Source organism: Centruroides sculpturatus, unplaced genomic scaffold (genome assembly GCF_000671375.1).
Source record: "Centruroides sculpturatus isolate CEXI.00-Female unplaced genomic scaffold, Cexi_2.0 scaffold121, whole genome shotgun sequence".
Classification (NCBI taxonomy): domain Eukaryota; kingdom Metazoa; phylum Arthropoda; class Arachnida; order Scorpiones; family Buthidae; genus Centruroides; species Centruroides sculpturatus.
The window spans coordinates 458,269-478,459 of NW_019384708.1; the positions used below are offsets into that span (position 1 = coordinate 458,269).

General features: G+C 34.2%; 1 protein-coding gene across 1 annotated transcript; it reads right to left on the reverse strand.

Moving 5' to 3' along the window:
- Positions 1-14,576: 14,576 nt before the first annotated feature.
- On the reverse strand, positions 14,577-15,068 carry LOC111627714. The gene is made up of 2 exons (XM_023371337.1): positions 14,922-15,068; positions 14,577-14,844 (listed from the first exon to the last, which is right to left on the reverse strand). Exons 1-2 carry the CDS (start codon positions 14,956-14,958, stop codon positions 14,603-14,605), a joined length of 279 nt encoding a protein of 92 aa, XP_023227105.1. The 5' UTR covers positions 14,959-15,068; the 3' UTR covers positions 14,577-14,602.
- Between the last annotated feature and the right edge of the window lie 5,123 nt (positions 15,069-20,191).

A 20,191-nucleotide genomic window follows, 5' to 3' on the forward strand; every position in this document is an offset into this window, starting at 1 on the left:
GCTACACAAAAGCCTGGGAACATTACAATTGAGTAGAAATACATACATCACACTACAGAAGGCCACTATATTGAATACATGCCATATTGTTAGGAAATTCCTTAATACAGACACTGACACACACATTTAATTTTAGTTTTGTTTTGGTTGCTATGCCTTGACTCTGGTCCGGCATAGTACACAGCCACCGGTTTAAACCGAGTATTACCTACTAAACCCAACATAATAATAAAGAAATGTACAAAGAAGCTAATCATTTACAAAAATCACAAATATAATGCTCCTGTAGTGTTAGGTATCTATTTTTGCTTTTTTTCATTCATCTACCACATACTTTTACAAAAGTTCCACGACGAGTTCCATATTAAAAGCACAAATGGGGTCCGTATTTCACGCATCGCCATCTTGAATTAACTTATGCCTGTCAAGACCAAATTTTAAAAAACGTGAACATCGCACAGATTAATATGTACCCCTAAGTCTCTGGAACGGAATACATGCACAGTGAATCTACAACTACACGATTTATATTTTAGAAATAATTAAATTCACTTAGCATTCAAAACTTTCGAATTTCGAAAAACACAAATATGCTAATTCACTACGGACAACCGTTTAACTGAAGTGAGACGGGTTTTCCCCTCGCTATAGATGTCTGCCTAGTGCAGTCAGCCACAATCCGCAATACCTTTATTATCAGTTTGAAATGGAGGGGTTCCATAATACCACCTTCTCCCTATATAGAATCGACTAGTAAATGAATGCAAGAAGCATTAAATACTACAAAATAGGTTAATTTAGTAATTTTATTTATACACCTCCTTTACTAATAACATCGAAAATGCGATTTGGCATGCCATCAACAAGGTTTTTTTATGATCTATGCCTCAAGGGAGTTCTGTGAGGGTCGTAAAAGCGTGTCGAAATTGCGACTAATTACAAAATCCTAAGTCGGAGAGTTTCGAAGATCGAATCGGGTCAAGAGGGTGTGTGTTGGTGACAAAACCCAGGCAGAAAGAAAACTTTCTTGCTTAAGTAAAACAAACGTGACGCGATGATAAACAGCAGGGGGAATGTCGACAGAGAGAGAGAGCTTTGTTGAGATGCTCGCGAACAAGTGTCCGGTCGAAACAATCGAGAAAAGGGGGGTTTAATGACTAAAGGGACATCTGTTAAGCCCGAACGCGTTAGAGGGTAAATGGCTGCAAGAACATCTGGTGGACCGTTTAGGTTCAGAGAAAAGGGACATAACGGAATAAAATACGAGCGCGGACTTTAAAAGCTCCGTTATCACCTCTCCGACCATTTCCTGACCCGGATCGGTCTCGGGTTTCGCTTAGAGACAAAAGAATGACCAATCGGGGTAAGGGAGAGTGTGAACAGTAACCTATCAAAAGGGTGATATTCGGGGAAAATCCTATAAAACTCCCGAATCTCAAGGACAAGAGACGGTTCCTCTGCAGACAAGGTTCTTCACTAGTGACGCAAGATCTCTGTACATCCGCAACATCACCGGACAGAGGCACATGTGCAACGGACAGTCTTCTGTCAAACTCGGGGCACGCCACCCAGGACACCAGACTGCACCCGTTCGCCGACATCGGGAGCTCCCAGTAAAGCCGATCTAGATCGCATTTTTATTGATATTATGTAAGTTAACTTTATGTCAAAAATAAACGGTTTTTGTAAGACACTTGTCATCTTTGTCTCCTGCCGCCGCCGCCACCCACATACGATTCGCCCCTAGGTTTTCCTGACGCGCAATTAATTTATTGCCCCTAAAAGTCGGCAACCTTACAGTTCCAAGCAGTGACCATTGCTTGTTTTAAGTGTTAACATCGGCATACTAATGATTTTGGTCATAAATTAAGCCAACCAAGATCCCCAAGCGTTTTTTTTTCTACAGGGTCGCAATCAGGTGAATAAACTGGCCAATCCGTTTATTTTCAAACCACTGTTTCGTATCTTGTGATACATGGATAAATGAGTTGTCCTGTTAAAAATAACAAATTCTTCTGAATCTACGTTTGTATGGCAGCAATTTGTTCTCCATAACTTGTTGATAGTCAGTGCTGTTCGTGCGATAGGTAAATGCCAAATCCAATTTTCTCAATGCAGAAAAAGACACCCCAAACCATAACACTCCCAACACGAAGTTCCTTCGCGAGAAGTATTTGCTTGGACTCTTTTCGTAAATCACGCCACTAGTGCGCTAAATAACCTGGCCCATCCAAATTAATTTTTTTTCGTACGATACGATTACCTATACGACAAAAGATTGTTTCTTGAGCTAGCACGATAGGTCTAAACCAGCGCTGTCCAACTGGCGGCCCGCCAAATAATTTTTACGGCCCGCGAGTACATTTTACTATGAATAAATTTGTTACTAAATTATTATTATTAATATTAAAATTATTTTACTACCGTGTTTCCCCGAAAATAAGACAGTGTCTTATATTAATTTTTGCTCTGAAAAATGCGCTGGGTCTTATTTTCAGGGAATGTCTTATTTTTTCCAGGAAGAAGAATTCACATTTATTATTGAACAAAAAAATTCCCAAGTCGAACTTAGACGAGAGTGACGTATATCCGGTGTGTCGAACTGTCGCCTTTTTATAGCGTCAACATCGGACTCGCTGAACAATTAGTGCTTACTGAACCGTAGCACTATGCAAATGTCATGTGGCGTGATTCCCGGCCGACCAATTAGCCATCACCAACCTTCTTGGCCCCCGAAATGTTTGGTGAAGAAAATATGGCCCGCGGGCTATGATAAGTTGGACAGCGCTGGTCTAAACGAAAAAAAAACTTACCTTATTCCATTGAGTGGCCATATTTTTCCTAGCAAAATCGAGTCGAATCGAGTTTGTGCTCAGGCTTTAAGAGTAGGGGCACTACTCATTCGAGACCGAATAATGTTGTTGTATAAAACCGTTCGAACGGTTTCACGATGTACTTGAATACCCAAATCGTCCCGAATTTGACGCGTGAACGCGGTGGATTACAGGCTGCATTAACAATTCGTCTGCGGTCTAGCGGGATAAGCTTCGAAGGACGTCCACTTCTATTCTTTGTTCTATAATTTGCAGGATTTGACAAATAATGCTGAACTATCTTTTTCGAATGCTTGATGCTGTTTGCTACTGCCTGGTGACTTCAACCCGAGCTTCTCAAAGCTACAATTTGTCCTTTTTCACAGTATGTTAAATGGGTACCACGAGGCATGATGAAAAAATACTTTCATACTTCACACTGACAAGAAAGATGGCGGTTCTATACTTATCTGGCAGTATGTAAATTGACTTCTTTGCAGTTCCGCAGTCAGCCACGAATTAGAAGCTCAAGTTTCCTAAAAGTTTTTATATGTTAGGTGATAAATTACGCGTTAAAAAATTATTTCTATCTATTAGTGCATGCTCTGACCTCAAAAGACCAATTTTTTGAACGGCTCCAATTCCGGGAAGAAAGGAGACAGTGAGAATTTATAGGTCTACAATTTTTTCAAATTGCAACTCAAAAATCTTGTAGGTTTTTAAACACCTAGCTTATCTTTACCAAAGAAAAACTCCTAAGAAAAAATCGGACTGTCATCCAAATTGCCATTTTTTTTATTTGGCACAATTTTTTTACATCTCAGATGTTTTCTTTTTGATATTTTAAACATAAAATCAATAATTTATCTACTGTAGTCAAGTTGATAAAATGTTCTCTCAGGACTTGTGCACCACTAAATCCACCATTTCTGATCACTAATATAAGTTGTAATTCAATCAGAAAATGTTTTTGTTTCATTTGTGTTACTTCCAGCAGTGGAGCTTCCGGGATAGAACTAAGGTCTCGGTCGACTTGGGCCTCTATGCAGTTGAATAGTCTGCATCTATAGCAGCCCTGTCACTGATTACTTTGTAATACATTACACATCGCGATATAAACAATATCCACCTATTCCATTTTCTTCTCTATATTTTAACACAGTCTAAATGGTGGAAATTCCGATCTAATTTTGATATAGAATATCTCAGAATTACATTAAAAAATTCACAATGTTTAATCTTATGCCTTGTTACTTGCGAGCATGATCAAACCATACGGACCTGAGAAGAAGAAAAACCTCTTTAGTACTCACAAGGTAGAAAGTTTAAATAATGATTATACTGTTGATACAGATATCTGAAAGGCTGACAAAATAAATTACGATCTCTGTAAAATAAAATCAAATGAGAAATTTTGTAATTAAACGCGTTAACTTATTTCGTAATACAAAAATCATTGCAATCGTCTCTACGTTGTTCCATTTAATTGTAACGTCCTGTTATTTTGATGTACTATCTTAATATATTAAAGAGAACAGCAATAAAGTTGTCGAGAGCTTTATTTTATGTTCCCATGAGATTAAAAAATTGATTTAGCAAGCTTCGAGAAAAAAACCTTGTTATTGATGTGAATAAATTAAAAATCTACTGTTTTAGAAACAATTACTTTTATGAACATTAAATTTCATAACGATTTTAATGTAGTAAAATATGATAAATAAATTTTCTATAGTTCAAGGTTATTAGCAATCCACAGAAAATTGTATAATGATTCAAATGAATAAAATTATCTGACTTTCTCAGCAATAATATTCCTTCCTAAAAATGTATAGTAAAGTAACAGAATAAATGTTACAGAGAGCAGGGGCAGATCTACATAGGGACTAATAGGGCTTAAGCCCTGGGCCCCCAAGTGTCAAGGGTCCACAAAAATTGAATTATCATCATAAATTTTTAATAATTTTCATTAATAATGAGCACTTATTGATATAAAGTTTGTCATTCAACACCATTTCATAAATAAATATATTTCAACTCTGATTTTGATGTTATTAAAACTGAATTTTAAACTCCAATTTAAAGAATCTTAATCTAACAAAAAATGGAGCCTCCATTAGACTTCAATAAGCCCTAGGCCTCAAAAAACCTAGATCCATCCCTGACAGAGAGAGTCAAGTTCCAGAGGGATGAAACGAAAAACTTCTCTTATTTTACCGTATAATCTTAATAAGTTTTCTATGTTACAATGCAAATACATTATTTAAAATGTTAATATTACAAGTTAAATAGAAAACAAAGAATTTTCTCAAATGATTTTAATATTATCCCAAAACCAACATGGAAAACACCATTAAACCATAGCTTGTAATTAGGGTTATGTCAACTGAAAATGTACTAAGAGAATTTGGCTGCTTTGCATATGGAAAGCAATTTACCAATACGCCTACTGTATCAAAGTGTCATGTATTGTACAGTACTAGAGTGAGATAAATGGATTGAATTGGGTTGATAGTATAAGGCAATGCTGCAACAAATGAGCAATCTGCCAAACATACTAATGATTTTGGTCATAAATTAAGCCAACCAAGATCCCCAAGCGTTTTTTTTTCTACAGGGTCGCAATCAGGTGAATAAACTGGCCAATCCGTTTATTTTCAAACCACTGTTTCGTATCTTGTGATACATGGATAAATGAGTTGTCCTGTTAAAAATAACAAATTCTTCTGAATCTACGTTTGTATGGCAGCAATTTGTTCTCCATAACTTGTTGATAGTCAGTGCTGTTCGTGCGATAGGTAAATGCCAAATCCAATTTTCTCAATGCAGAAAAAGACACCCCAAACCATAACACTCCCAACACGAAGTTCCTTCGCGAGAAGTATTTGCTTGGACTCTTTTCGTAAATCACGCCACTAGTGCGCTAAATAACCTGGCCCATCCAAATTAATTTTTTTTCGTACGATACGATTACCTATACGACAAAAGATTGTTTCTTGAGCTAGCACGATAGGTCTAAACCAGCGCTGTCCAACTGGCGGCCCGCCAAATAATTTTTACGGCCCGCGAGTACATTTTACTATGAATAAATTTGTTACTAAATTATTATTATTAATATTAAAATTATTTTACTACCGTGTTTCCCCGAAAATAAGACAGTGTCTTATATTAATTTTTGCTCTGAAAAATGCGCTGGGTCTTATTTTCAGGGAATGTCTTATTTTTTCCAGGAAGAAGAATTCACATTTATTATTGAACAAAAAAATTCCCAAGTCGAACTTAGACGAGAGTGACGTATATCCGGTGTGTCGAACTGTCGCCTTTTTATAGCGTCAACATCGGACTCGCTGAACAATTAGTGCTTACTGAACCGTAGCACTATGCAAATGTCATGTGGCGTGATTCCCGGCCGACCAATTAGCCATCACCAACCTTCTTGGCCCCCGAAATGTTTGGTGAAGAAAATATGGCCCGCGGGCTATGATAAGTTGGACAGCGCTGGTCTAAACGAAAAAAAAACTTACCTTATTCCATTGAGTGGCCATATTTTTCCTAGCAAAATCGAGTCGAATCGAGTTTGTGCTCAGGCTTTAAGAGTAGGGGCACTACTCATTCGAGACCGAATAATGTTGTTGTATAAAACCGTTCGAACGGTTTCACGATGTACTTGAATACCCAAATCGTCCCGAATTTGACGCGTGAACGCGGTGGATTACAGGCTGCATTAACAATTCGTCTGCGGTCTAGCGGGATAAGCTTCGAAGGACGTCCACTTCTATTCTTTGTTCTATAATTTGCAGGATTTGACAAATAATGCTGAACTATCTTTTTCGAATGCTTGATGCTGTTTGCTACTGCCTGGTGACTTCAACCCGAGCTTCTCAAAGCTACAATTTGTCCTTTTTCACAGTATGTTAAATGGGTACCACGAGGCATGATGAAAAAATACTTTCATACTTCACACTGACAAGAAAGATGGCGGTTCTATACTTATCTGGCAGTATGTAAATTGACTTCTTTGCAGTTCCGCAGTCAGCCACGAATTAGAAGCTCAAGTTTCCTAAAAGTTTTTATATGTTAGGTGATAAATTACGCGTTAAAAAATTATTTCTATCTATTAGTGCATGCTCTGACCTCAAAAGACCAATTTTTTGAACGGCTCCAATTCCGGGAAGAAAGGAGACAGTGAGAATTTATAGGTCTACAATTTTTTCAAATTGCAACTCAAAAATCTTGTAGGTTTTTAAACACCTAGCTTATCTTTACCAAAGAAAAACTCCTAAGAAAAAATCGGACTGTCATCCAAATTGCCATTTTTTTTATTTGGCACAATTTTTTTACATCTCAGATGTTTTCTTTTTGATATTTTAAACATAAAATCAATAATTTATCTACTGTAGTCAAGTTGATAAAATGTTCTCTCAGGACTTGTGCACCACTAAATCCACCATTTCTGATCACTAATATAAGTTGTAATTCAATCAGAAAATGTTTTTGTTTCATTTGTGTTACTTCCAGCAGTGGAGCTTCCGGGATAGAACTAAGGTCTCGGTCGACTTGGGCCTCTATGCAGTTGAATAGTCTGCATCTATAGCAGCCCTGTCACTGATTACTTTGTAATACATTACACATCGCGATATAAACAATATCCACCTATTCCATTTTCTTCTCTATATTTTAACACAGTCTAAATGGTGGAAATTCCGATCTAATTTTGATATAGAATATCTCAGAATTACATTAAAAAATTCACAATGTTTAATCTTATGCCTTGTTACTTGCGAGCATGATCAAACCATACGGACCTGAGAAGAAGAAAAACCTCTTTAGTACTCACAAGGTAGAAAGTTTAAATAATGATTATACTGTTGATACAGATATCTGAAAGGCTGACAAAATAAATTACGATCTCTGTAAAATAAAATCAAATGAGAAATTTTGTAATTAAACGCGTTAACTTATTTCGTAATACAAAAATCATTGCAATCGTCTCTACGTTGTTCCATTTAATTGTAACGTCCTGTTATTTTGATGTACTATCTTAATATATTAAAGAGAACAGCAATAAAGTTGTCGAGAGCTTTATTTTATGTTCCCATGAGATTAAAAAATTGATTTAGCAAGCTTCGAGAAAAAAACCTTGTTATTGATGTGAATAAATTAAAAATCTACTGTTTTAGAAACAATTACTTTTATGAACATTAAATTTCATAACGATTTTAATGTAGTAAAATATGATAAATAAATTTTCTATAGTTCAAGGTTATTAGCAATCCACAGAAAATTGTATAATGATTCAAATGAATAAAATTATCTGACTTTCTCAGCAATAATATTCCTTCCTAAAAATGTATAGTAAAGTAACAGAATAAATGTTACAGAGAGCAGGGGCAGATCTACAATTTGTTCTCCATAACTTGTTGATAGTCAGTGCTGTTCGTGCGATAGGTAAATGCCAAATCCAATTTTCTCAATGCAGAAAAAGACACCCCAAACCATAACACTCCCAACACGAAGTTCCTTCGCGAGAAGTATTTGCTTGGACTCTTTTCGTAAATCACGCCACTAGTGCGCTAAATAACCTGGCCCATCCAAATTAATTTTTTTTCGTACGATACGATTACCTATACGACAAAAGATTGTTTCTTGAGCTAGCACGATAGGTCTAAACCAGCGCTGTCCAACTGGCGGCCCGCCAAATAATTTTTACGGCCCGCGAGTACATTTTACTATGAATAAATTTGTTACTAAATTATTATTATTAATATTAAAATTATTTTACTACCGTGTTTCCCCGAAAATAAGACAGTGTCTTATATTAATTTTTGCTCTGAAAAATGCGCTGGGTCTTATTTTCAGGGAATGTCTTATTTTTTCCAGGAAGAAGAATTCACATTTATTATTGAACAAAAAAATTCCCAAGTCGAACTTAGACGAGAGTGACGTATATCCGGTGTGTCGAACTGTCGCCTTTTTATAGCGTCAACATCGGACTCGCTGAACAATTAGTGCTTACTGAACCGTAGCACTATGCAAATGTCATGTGGCGTGATTCCCGGCCGACCAATTAGCCATCACCAACCTTCTTGGCCCCCGAAATGTTTGGTGAAGAAAATATGGCCCGCGGGCTATGATAAGTTGGACAGCGCTGGTCTAAACGAAAAAAAAACTTACCTTATTCCATTGAGTGGCCATATTTTTCCTAGCAAAATCGAGTCGAATCGAGTTTGTGCTCAGGCTTTAAGAGTAGGGGCACTACTCATTCGAGACCGAATAATGTTGTTGTATAAAACCGTTCGAACGGTTTCACGATGTACTTGAATACCCAAATCGTCCCGAATTTGACGCGTGAACGCGGTGGATTACAGGCTGCATTAACAATTCGTCTGCGGTCTAGCGGGATAAGCTTCGAAGGACGTCCACTTCTATTCTTTGTTCTATAATTTGCAGGATTTGACAAATAATGCTGAACTATCTTTTTCGAATGCTTGATGCTGTTTGCTACTGCCTGGTGACTTCAACCCGAGCTTCTCAAAGCTACAATTTGTCCTTTTTCACAGTATGTTAAATGGGTACCACGAGGCAAGATGAAAAAATACTTTCATACTTCACACTGACAAGAAAGATGGCGGTTCTATACTTATCTGGCAGTATGTAAATTGACTTCTTTGCAGTTCCGCAGTCAGCCACGAATTAGAAGCTCAAGTTTCCTAAAAGTTTTTATATGTTAGGTGATAAATTACGCGTTAAAAAATTATTTCTATCTATTAGTGCATGCTCTGACCTCAAAAGACCAATTTTTTGAACGGCTCCAATTCCGGGAAGAAAGGAGACAGTGAGAATTTATAGGTCTACAATTTTTTCAAATTGCAACTCAAAAATCTTGTAGGTTTTTAAACGCCTAGCTTATCTTTACCAAAGAAAAACTCCTAAGAAAAAATCGGACTGTCATCCAAATTGCCATTTTTTTTATTTGGCACAATTTTTTTACATCTCAGATGTTTTCTTTTTGATATTTTAAACATAAAATCAATAATTTATCTACTGTAGTCAAGTTGATAAAATGTTCTCTCAGGACTTGTGCACCACTAAATCCACCATTTCTGATCACTAATATAAGTTGTAATTCAATCAGAAAATGTTTTTGTTTCATTTGTGTTACTTCCAGCAGTGGAGCTTCCGGGATAGAACTAAGGTCTCGGTCGACTTGGGCCTCTATGCAGTTGAATAGTCTGCATCTATAGCAGCCCTGTCACTGATTACTTTGTAATACATTACACATCGCGATATAAACAATATCCACCTATTCCATTTTCTTCTCTATATTTTAACACAGTCTAAATGGTGGAAATTCCGATCTAATTTTGATATAGAATATCTCAGAATTACATTAAAAAATTCACAATGTTTAATCTTATGCCTTGTTACTTGCGAGCATGATCAAACCATACGGACCTGAGAAGAAGAAAAACCTCTTTAGTACTCACAAGGTAGAAAGTTTAAATAATGATTATACTGTTGATACAGATATCTGAAAGGCTGACAAAATAAATTACGATCTCTGTAAAATAAAATCAAATGAGAAATTTTGTAATTAAACGCGTTAACTTATTTCGTAATACAAAAATCATTGCAATCGTCTCTACGTTGTTCCATTTAATTGTAACGTCCTGTTATTTTGATGTACTATCTTAATATATTAAAGAGAACAGCAATAAAGTTGTCGAGAGCTTTATTTTATGTTCCCATGAGATTAAAAAATTGATTTAGCAAGCTTCGAGAAAAAACCTTGTTATTGATGTGAATAAATTAAAAATCTACTGTTTTAGAAACAATTACTTTTATGAACATTGAATTTCATAACGATTTTAATGTAGTAAAATATGATAAATAAATTTTCTATAGTTCAAGGTTATTAGCAATCCACAGAAAATTGTATAATGATTCAAATGAATAAAATTATCTGACTTTCTCAGCAATAATATTCCTTCCTAAAAATGTATAGTAAAGTAACAGAATAAATGTTACAGAGAGCAGGGGCAGATCTACATAGGGACTAATAGGGCTTAAGCCCTGGGCCCCCAAGTGTCAAGGGTCCACAAAAATTGAATTATCATCATAAATTTTTAATAATTTTCATTAATAATGAGCACTTATTGATATAAAGTTTGTCATTCAACACCATTTCATAAATAAATATATTTCAACTCTGATTTTGATGTTATTAAAACTGAATTTTAAACTCCAATTTAAAGAATCTTAATCTAACAAAAAATGGAGCCTCCATTAGACTTCAATAAGCCCTAGGCCTCAAAAAACCTAGATCCATCCCTGACAGAGAGAGTCAAGTTCCAGAGGGATGAAACGAAAAACTTCTCTTATTTTACCGTATAATCTTAATAAGTTTTCTATGTTACAATGCAAATACATTATTTAAAATGTTAATATTACAAGTTAAATAGAAAACAAAGAATTTTCTCAAATGATTTTAATATTATCCCAAAACCAACATGGAAAACACCATTAAACCATAGCTTGTAATTAGGGTTATGTCAACTGAAAATGTACTAAGAGAATTTGGCTGCTTTGCATATGGAAAGCAATTTACCAATAGGCCTACTGTATCAAAGTGTATTGTACATGTATTGTACAGTACTAGAGTGAGATAAATGGATTGAATTGGGTTGATAGTATAAGGCAATGCTGCAACAAATGAGCAATCTGCCAAAGGGGAGTGCTTCCTGGGAGTACTTTCCATGGAAAATTGGCCCCTATTTGCATATTAAACACATGAAAAAACTCCATGGGGCCAGTCCTTTGGTCAAGTGAGAATCCACCACCAATGTTCAGTGGTTTATCCACTAGAACAAGGGTGGAAAACTTTTTAAAAGTGTGCATGCAGAAATTATCAAATGAATGAAGAAAAATTTTCTCATGTGCCAACTGAAATTTTTGGAAGCACATTATTTGATGTTTTTTTAAGTACTGAGAGAACCTTTTCAAGTAATCAAAAATCCACATATACACACTCTAGAAACCCATTAAATTCTTTACAAAACAAAATACATAAAAAATGTTGGTTATTTATTTCTTACGATAAGCCATGGGTTACGTGCCAGAAAAAAGTTGTTGGCATGCCACATTGTTCACTAGAGTGAGTTGTCCAAAATTCAAGGAAATCTGTCTTTATTTACAATCAAGTCCATTAATGGAGCCTCAGACATGGGAGTAGTTCAATTAAGAGAGAATGCTCCCAAATTTTCCCATTCCTTATTTTCTACATTAGTGAGATTCATGCTAACAGTACAAGATAGTAAAAGAGTTCCTTTAAATGAGCATTGTGTCAGCAGCATATTTAGAGCAGAAGCCTGTATAAAGATTGCACTATTCTAAGGAAGATTTATAAGGGTCTATCTTTAATCAGTACATCTGTAAGATTAAAGATGGACCCTTATTTCTAAAATTTCTAATGTTTCATTGGAGAACATTAGAAATTTTAGAGCAAAGATGTTCACATCTTTTCAACTTGACCACCTATTGTATTACTGGAAATGAAAGTATGTGACAAATAAATATACTATATTTACTGATTACTTTATATAACAATAAAACTGATGATATTCAGGAACAGATTTAAGGGAGCTGTAGGGGCTTATACCTTCCTCATTGACAAAAAATAAATAAAATTGCTCTGAACTTCAAAACATTGTTTTTAAAAACATTTATGATGTCAAATATGTTTTATCAGACTGTTATATGATGTTATATGTTTAATACAATTGCCATGCACATATTAATAAAACGTTCTTATTAATTATTCAAATAGTATTTTTAAGCTAGCCCCTCTTTCAGTTCCTCTGAATCTACTACGGAATGGAAGTAAATATGTAAGTAAAGTAAAATTAAGTGATAATGAATTTTAATGCTTTCAAATATGTTGTAAGTTACATAGAGCTCCTAAAACATGAAAAACTGGAGAATTAAATACTATCAACAATCCTCTGGATGATCTTGTTACTTTGTGTAAGGGAGCATGACATAGCAATCCTGATGATCTCAAGTGAACTTGATTGTATATAAAGGTTTTAATTATTATTTAGAATTTAGAAGAGTTTATTAAAACTAAATCATAAAATAGAAATTATAACAAATTTTTGTAAAGAATCATTGCTTTAAGTTAGCCCACATATAAATAAATGTAAAAATCTGTTTATTTTATTACTACTGTAATGAAACTGGGCTTGGATGTCACGCCAACAGTTATCTCAATCAAAACTTCTTCCAAAACTTCAAACTATGAGGCGTTAAATATAATTAAAAATATTTTAATCTTGCGAGCGCTTTCAATGTAAATATGCACGTCGTCTTCAGGCAACGTGCATATTTACATCGAAAGTGCTCGCAAGATTAAAATATTTTTAATTATATTTAACGCCTCATAGTCTGAAGTTTTGGAAGAAGTTTTGATTGAGATAACTGTTGGCGTGACATCCAAGCCCAGTTTCATTACAGTAGTAATAAAATAAACAGATTTTTACATTTATTTATATGTGGGCTAACTTAAAGCAATGATTCTTTACAAAAATTTGTTATAATTTCTATTTTATGATTTAGTTTTAATAAACTCTTCTAAATTCTAAATAATAATTAAAACCTTTATATACAATCAAGTTCACTTGAGATCATCAGGATTGCTATGTCATGCTCCCTTACACAAAGTAACAAGATCATCCAGAGGATTGTTGATAGTATTTAATTCTCCAGTTTTTCATGTTTTAGGAGCTCTATGTAACTTACAACATATTTGAAAGCATTAAAATTCATTATCACTTAATTTTACTTTACTTACATATTTACTTCCATTCCGTAGTAGATTCAGAGGAACTGAAAGAGGGGCTAGCTTAAAAATACTATTTGAATAATTAATAAGAACGTTTTATTAATATGTGCATGGCAATTGTATTAAACATATAACATCATATAACAGTCTGATAAAACATATTTGACATCATAAATGTTTTTAAAAACAATGTTTTGAAGTTCAGAGCAATTTTATTTATTTTTTGTCAATGAGGAAGGTATAAGCCCCTACAGCTCCCTTAAATCTGTTCCTGAATATCATCAGTTTTATTGTTATATAAAGTAATCAGTAAATATAGTATATTTATTTGTCACATACTTTCATTTCCAGTAATACAATAGGTGGTCAAGTTGAAAAGATGTGAACATCTTTGCTCTAAAATTTCTAATGTTCTCCAATGAAACATTAGAAATTTTAGAAATAAGGGTCCATCTTTAATCTTACAGATGTACTGATTAAAGATAGACCCTTATAAATCTTCCTTAGAATAGTGCAATCTTTATACAGGCTTCTGCTCTAAATATGCTGCTGACACAATGCTCATTTAAAGGAACTCTTTTACTATCTTGTACTGTTAGCATGAATCTCACTAATGTAGAAAATAAGGAATGGGAAAATTTGGGAGCATTCTCTCTTAATTGAACTACTCCCATGTCTGAGGCTCCATTAATGGACTTGATTGTAAATAAAGACAGATTTCCTTGAATTTTGGACAACTCACTCTAGTGAACAATGTGGCATGCCAACAACTTTTTTCTGGCACGTAACCCATGGCTTATCGTAAGAAATAAATAACCAACATTTTTTATGTATTTTGTTTTGTAAAGAATTTAATGGGTTTCTAGAGTGTGTATATGTGGATTTTTGATTACTTGAAAAGGTTCTCTCAGTACTTAAANATAATTATTTTATTCTATTATTTACAGAAAAATCAAAGCTTATTTGCATGTTTCCATCGAATAGTAAACAATGAATGTGGAATCTCAGAATTCCATTCTCCTTTTACTGCTAAATTAGCTGTTATTCTTCCTAATTCATCTGACATTTTAGCTCCCTTTCCATTACCAGCTATTGCTACAGTTAGAATGGGTGTCACTCTGTCAATATAAGGAAGCTTAGATGGAGTATGAGTAGTTACACATGAACTACCTTTTATAGACATAACTTCAATACCTAAAGAAAAGATTTTATAAAATAAATAATAAATTATTAAAATCTTCAAAAGCATTGGCATTTTAAAAAGCTTCTACCTGATAGGAGTTTTTTTAATATATCAGCATATTCCATTATTATTTCTGGGTCACCACCTGATAAATACCATTTCTTTACTTCTTCTATTGTATGCAATTCTTTCCTGAATTCTTTCCCATGACCAATTTTTAAATACCATTTCCCTAAAGGATTTAAAAAAGTAAAAATAAATAAATAGATTAGAGGTATTGAGTGAATAAAAATATAAATTGCAATTAATATTATGATTTTAAAAAAATCTGGTTTAATACCATTTTTACTTTTTCAATTTATAGATAATTATTAGCTATAATACCTAGTTTTCATTAATTATCAGAATTATCACTGTATTAGAAAGTTTAGCCCTTAAGATATTTAGAGATGTTCCTTTCTCTCCATGTAATGTTTTTGATGTAAATAAATTGATTTAGTGAAATATGCTTTTTTTATAAGTTAAAGCTCAGTGAACAAAAAAAGTCTCTTACTTAGCACAATAGTTATGGATCACAATTAAAACCGCTCAATTTGCAAACATAATACTTCACATATTACCACCTCCTATTGTTTTCTTACAGTGAAATTTTCCTGTAATTCCATAAACATCTATCCCTCAGATGCTTATCAATAAGTTCCTCTGATGTCTTTAACAAAACAGTGATACCTCATACTTCAAACTGCACATGCAGTGTAAAAATCTGCTCTAAGCATAAACACAGGTTGTGTTTATGCTTAGAGCACTCTTGTGTTATACTCTTACTATGATTTCAGTGCTTTTTTCATTTTATTTTTGGTATTGATACATTTGGTTATATGTATTGTGTGTTGTTAGTTGATTTTTAACAATTTGGCATAAAAAACTGGCACACAAACTGAAAATATATACTAAAATAACCACTTCACACTTAATCAATAATTCCAGCAAATGAACAAGAAAAAATTTTAATGTTCAAATGTTTTCGGCTGTCTTTCGGAGGCCCTCATCAGGAAAAATTGCATAGAATAGAAAAACAGTTCTATCTTTTTAACAGTTTTCAAACATAGCTGTGTTCTAATTTTTAACATTTAAACAATGTTGAATACAAAGATCATTACGTATTACAACATATAACTAAAAAAAAAAAAAAAGAGGAGTACCGATGGGTAGCCCTATCTCGGGGGATCTGTGCGAACTCATCTTACGTAAATTAGAGGAAAGAGTCTTAGTAAGCTTACAACACAATATCCTTAGCTATACGCAGTATGTAGATGATATTTTGATTATATGGAAAAACAAACCTGATATAGGAGAGGCGTTAAAAATTTTTAACAACAACGCCTATGGCCTAACACTGGAATTACATCAGGAAAGTTGCACAGAGGTTAGGTACTTGATGTCAAGATTAGTATGACAAATAAAAATATAATCACATCTATTTACCGCAAACCCACATACATTCCTCTCTTTATACCAGCTAACTCAGCAGACCCTTGACCTTTTAAGGTAATGGCCTTCCAGGCCCTAGTTGCTAGGGCTTTCTCCCATTGCTCAGACACTTCCTTTACACACAACGAACTGAAATGCATCAAGTCTATAGCATCTGCACATGGGTACCACCAATCCTTAATAAACAGGCTCGCTGCCAACCAGCTATCTACGATAACTACCACCGACACGAGGCTTAGTGATGCAGAGCGCAAGCGGGTGGTTATAGCTTATGAACCATCCCTCCAACAAATTTATAATAGAATTGCTAAGGATTTAAACTTGCACTTAACTTATAGGAGAAAACAGAACATTTTTAGAATCTTATCTAATGCAAAAGACAAGTCTGAGGACAAGAAAGTGCCTAGAGTGTACCGCATTCCATTGCAAGACAATCGTTTCAATAGGCGTATAACATACATTGGGTGCCTGTATCGATCTCTAGAGGCTAGAATACGAGACCTCAAATATGATGTGCCAAGGGGAAGTATAATACTGCCCTAGCCCAGTATGCTACCAAACCCAGAGTTTCTCCTTGTTGGGATAAAGCTATGCTTTTACACAGAGCGTTTGACCGACACAACTTACATTCATTAGAGGCTATTGAAATTTATATAGCGGGCATGAAGGGAGGTTGCATTAACTCGGATTATATTCCAGTTCCACAATCGTGGAAGTATTATTTACAAAGCCACAAAGCATAACTATGATTTTTTAGTATGAAGTTAGCTTTAGGTGATGCAAAGGAAACAATTTTTCCCTATCGCACATCATTTATACACTAAAACATCGGGCTAACTTTTAACAATGAATATATTATTATTGTATTTATTTATAACTTTATTTATAAATATTTTAGTTATATGTTGTAATACGTAATGATCTTTGTATTCAACATCGTTTAAATGTTAAAAATTAGAACACAGCTATGTTTGAAAACTGTTAAAAAGATAGAACTGTTTTTCTATTCTATGCAATTTTTCCTGACGAGGGCCTCTGAAAGACGGCCAAAAACGTTTGAACATTAAATTTTTTTTTCTTGTTCATTTGCTGGAATTATCGCTTAGGTGTGAAGTGGTTGTTTTAACAATTTCTCTTGCAAGTTTTCTTTGTTGACAGCTTTTGGATCCTCCATACATTTTGTATCCTTTAGTTCAAAATTTCCTGAATGGAACTTTTTGAACCACATTTGACATGCTTGAAGTTTAGGAGCTCTGAAACTTAAAGCATATGCCTGATATGCTTTTATCTGAAGACATTTCAACTTGATTTTATTCAAACAAAACATGAAATAAAATAAGTTTCTAAACAAAGAATACTTTCTGACATTAGCAATAATGTGTTAAATTTCACAATTGTTATAATTAAATTATACATCTATGTTACCTGACAGCTGTTAAAAATATGCAAAAAGTTTCTGTTCAACCAAATATAATCTTAATCTATTAACCATGCATTTGAGAAATGTGTGGAAGTAACAAAGTCTAAGAGAAGGGTTATAACACTGATGATTTAAATGAAAAATAAACTTATGAAAAGCATGAAAGTAGTACACATCTGGTGGATCTGGCAGCTATGACCAAATTGACAGTGTGTGATGTGTTAATGCAATTTTCATTTTATTATACAGTATTTACATATTTTATTTATTGCTTTCATGTTTTAGTTTCTTATTAGGGCATTTAATTGTGTTATTTTTACTTTAAATTATGTATATTTGCAGTTTATCAAAATGAATACTGTATTGTGAGAATCTAGGGGCCAATATTTTAGGTCAAATAGAAAATTTTTAAATTTGTCAAACAGGAAACATTTGTTAGTCACAGACAAAGTTTCTTTTGATTTTAAAGAAAGTTCCCGAGGAGAAATGTTTATTTTGATATAAACTCCACAAGGAAGTTCCTTGTTGCTTCTTTCTTCAGGTGATTTGAATTAGCACCAGATGATTGGTCAGATGAATATCTTATAAATAGGATTCACACCAATGCCCAGAGAGCTGAAATTGGAAACATAACTCTATAGAAAGTTGTGTCTAAATGAAAAGGAGTTTCCCACCAAATGCAGGAAATTGCAGCCAGCCCCATCAATGATTCAGAAGAAAAGGAATGAGGTACTGCATTTGACTAACACTGTAAGCTCTCTCTCTTAAGATAGATTTAAAGGAATTGAATATTAGATTGTTGAATGGAAACTTTGTTTAATTTTATTCTTATTACTGTTATTCATGTACTATACCATATATACAGTTTATAATTTAAATAAACAGTTTTAACCATCCTGATTATAGTGAGTGGGATGTCAGAGTCTCCCCAATCTCACAATATTGTTTAAGACCTGAGAATGGATTAATTCGCTTTCCATTATTTCTACTGGAAAAATCTGATTTAGACTTTTAATGATTCAGAGTTCAAATAGCTTCTTGGGATGAATTAAATTCAAAGTATGAGGCACCACTGTATAAGATAAAGTTTTTATTTAATCTTATGTCTGCCTTAGGAATAAAAGTCACATTAATCAGTTTCCAAGTTAAAGGCATGTAATTAAGACTTGCAGATACAGTAAATGTAGCATAAGATAGGAAAAAACATCTGCACAACATTTGAAAACATGAAACATCAACAGCACACCGTGATATATAACAACTAACCTCCAAAAAACCAATAATGGAGCGTTTTCTCAAAAAATAAACTGTCACTAACGTTTTCAAACAATAAAGTTCTTCTTCAGGTGAGAAACAAATGAAAAATTCAATAAAAATTTGATGGAACACTTTCTGAAAGAGCTCCGTAAACGATTCGAAAGAAACCTCATGCGGTGATGACATCGTTGCGCATGCGCCTTCCTCAGAAGTAGAAAATTTCTCTGTATTAACATCCATTGTATATAATTGCTTGCCACGCTATGGATAAAGATAACTCCTCCTTACTGTTAATACACTTATTATTTTGGGTGGTTTTGTATATATAAATTGCCTCCATCCACCTCAAATGCTCTGTATGTTGCGTGGTGCAGATGATCTTAGCCTCATCAAATATTGATTGGATATCCAGATCTGTGGCATAAATGTGCCAAAGCTGTTGTAATTCTCTTGTGGAGTATGTCTGCTTTATGCTCTAAGTCTCACCCCCAATGAGTGCTTTGTGGAGCTGACGTATACTAAATCTTCATCACATTTGTGATCTTTTAACAGGATGGTATACACTCCAGATAACATGTTTTGGTTGGGAGTATCCTTCACATTACGGAGCAGCTCAAATATATTACGACATCTTCTAAAAGTGATGCGGATTTGTTCCTTTTTAGCAATTTCCGAATAAAGATTCTGTAGATACGGATTATACGTGACCAGAATATTATCTTTATGGTTCATTGTTTCTTGCTCCTGCACACTGGTTTGCTTAGCTAGTTGGGGTTGAAGTATTCTTCTGGATAACCTACTTATCAGGTTATGGTACCCATGACGTTCAGCAATATGAGTTAAAGCAGGGATGCACAACCTTTTGTGAAGAAGGGCCAAATTAGGATTAAGTTTACTGACTGGGGCCGGACCTCCAAGTGATTAATGTGATGGCTGAGATTGGATGCTGGCGGCAATCTTCTTTATGTCTGGTGTAATGGCAGATGTTGAAACAACCAGCAGATTTTCCAAATTCTCATTGGTTAACCTGTTCCGTGTTTTGCACTTGTTTAAATTCATAAGCGAAAACTTGCAAGCTTGTTTGGCAGTACCTATGTATGCTTGTTTGCATACATAGGTACTGCCAAACATGCTTGCACAAAATCGAGCATTGTCTTTCAGTTTTGGAAATGATGTATCTGGCAGTTCTT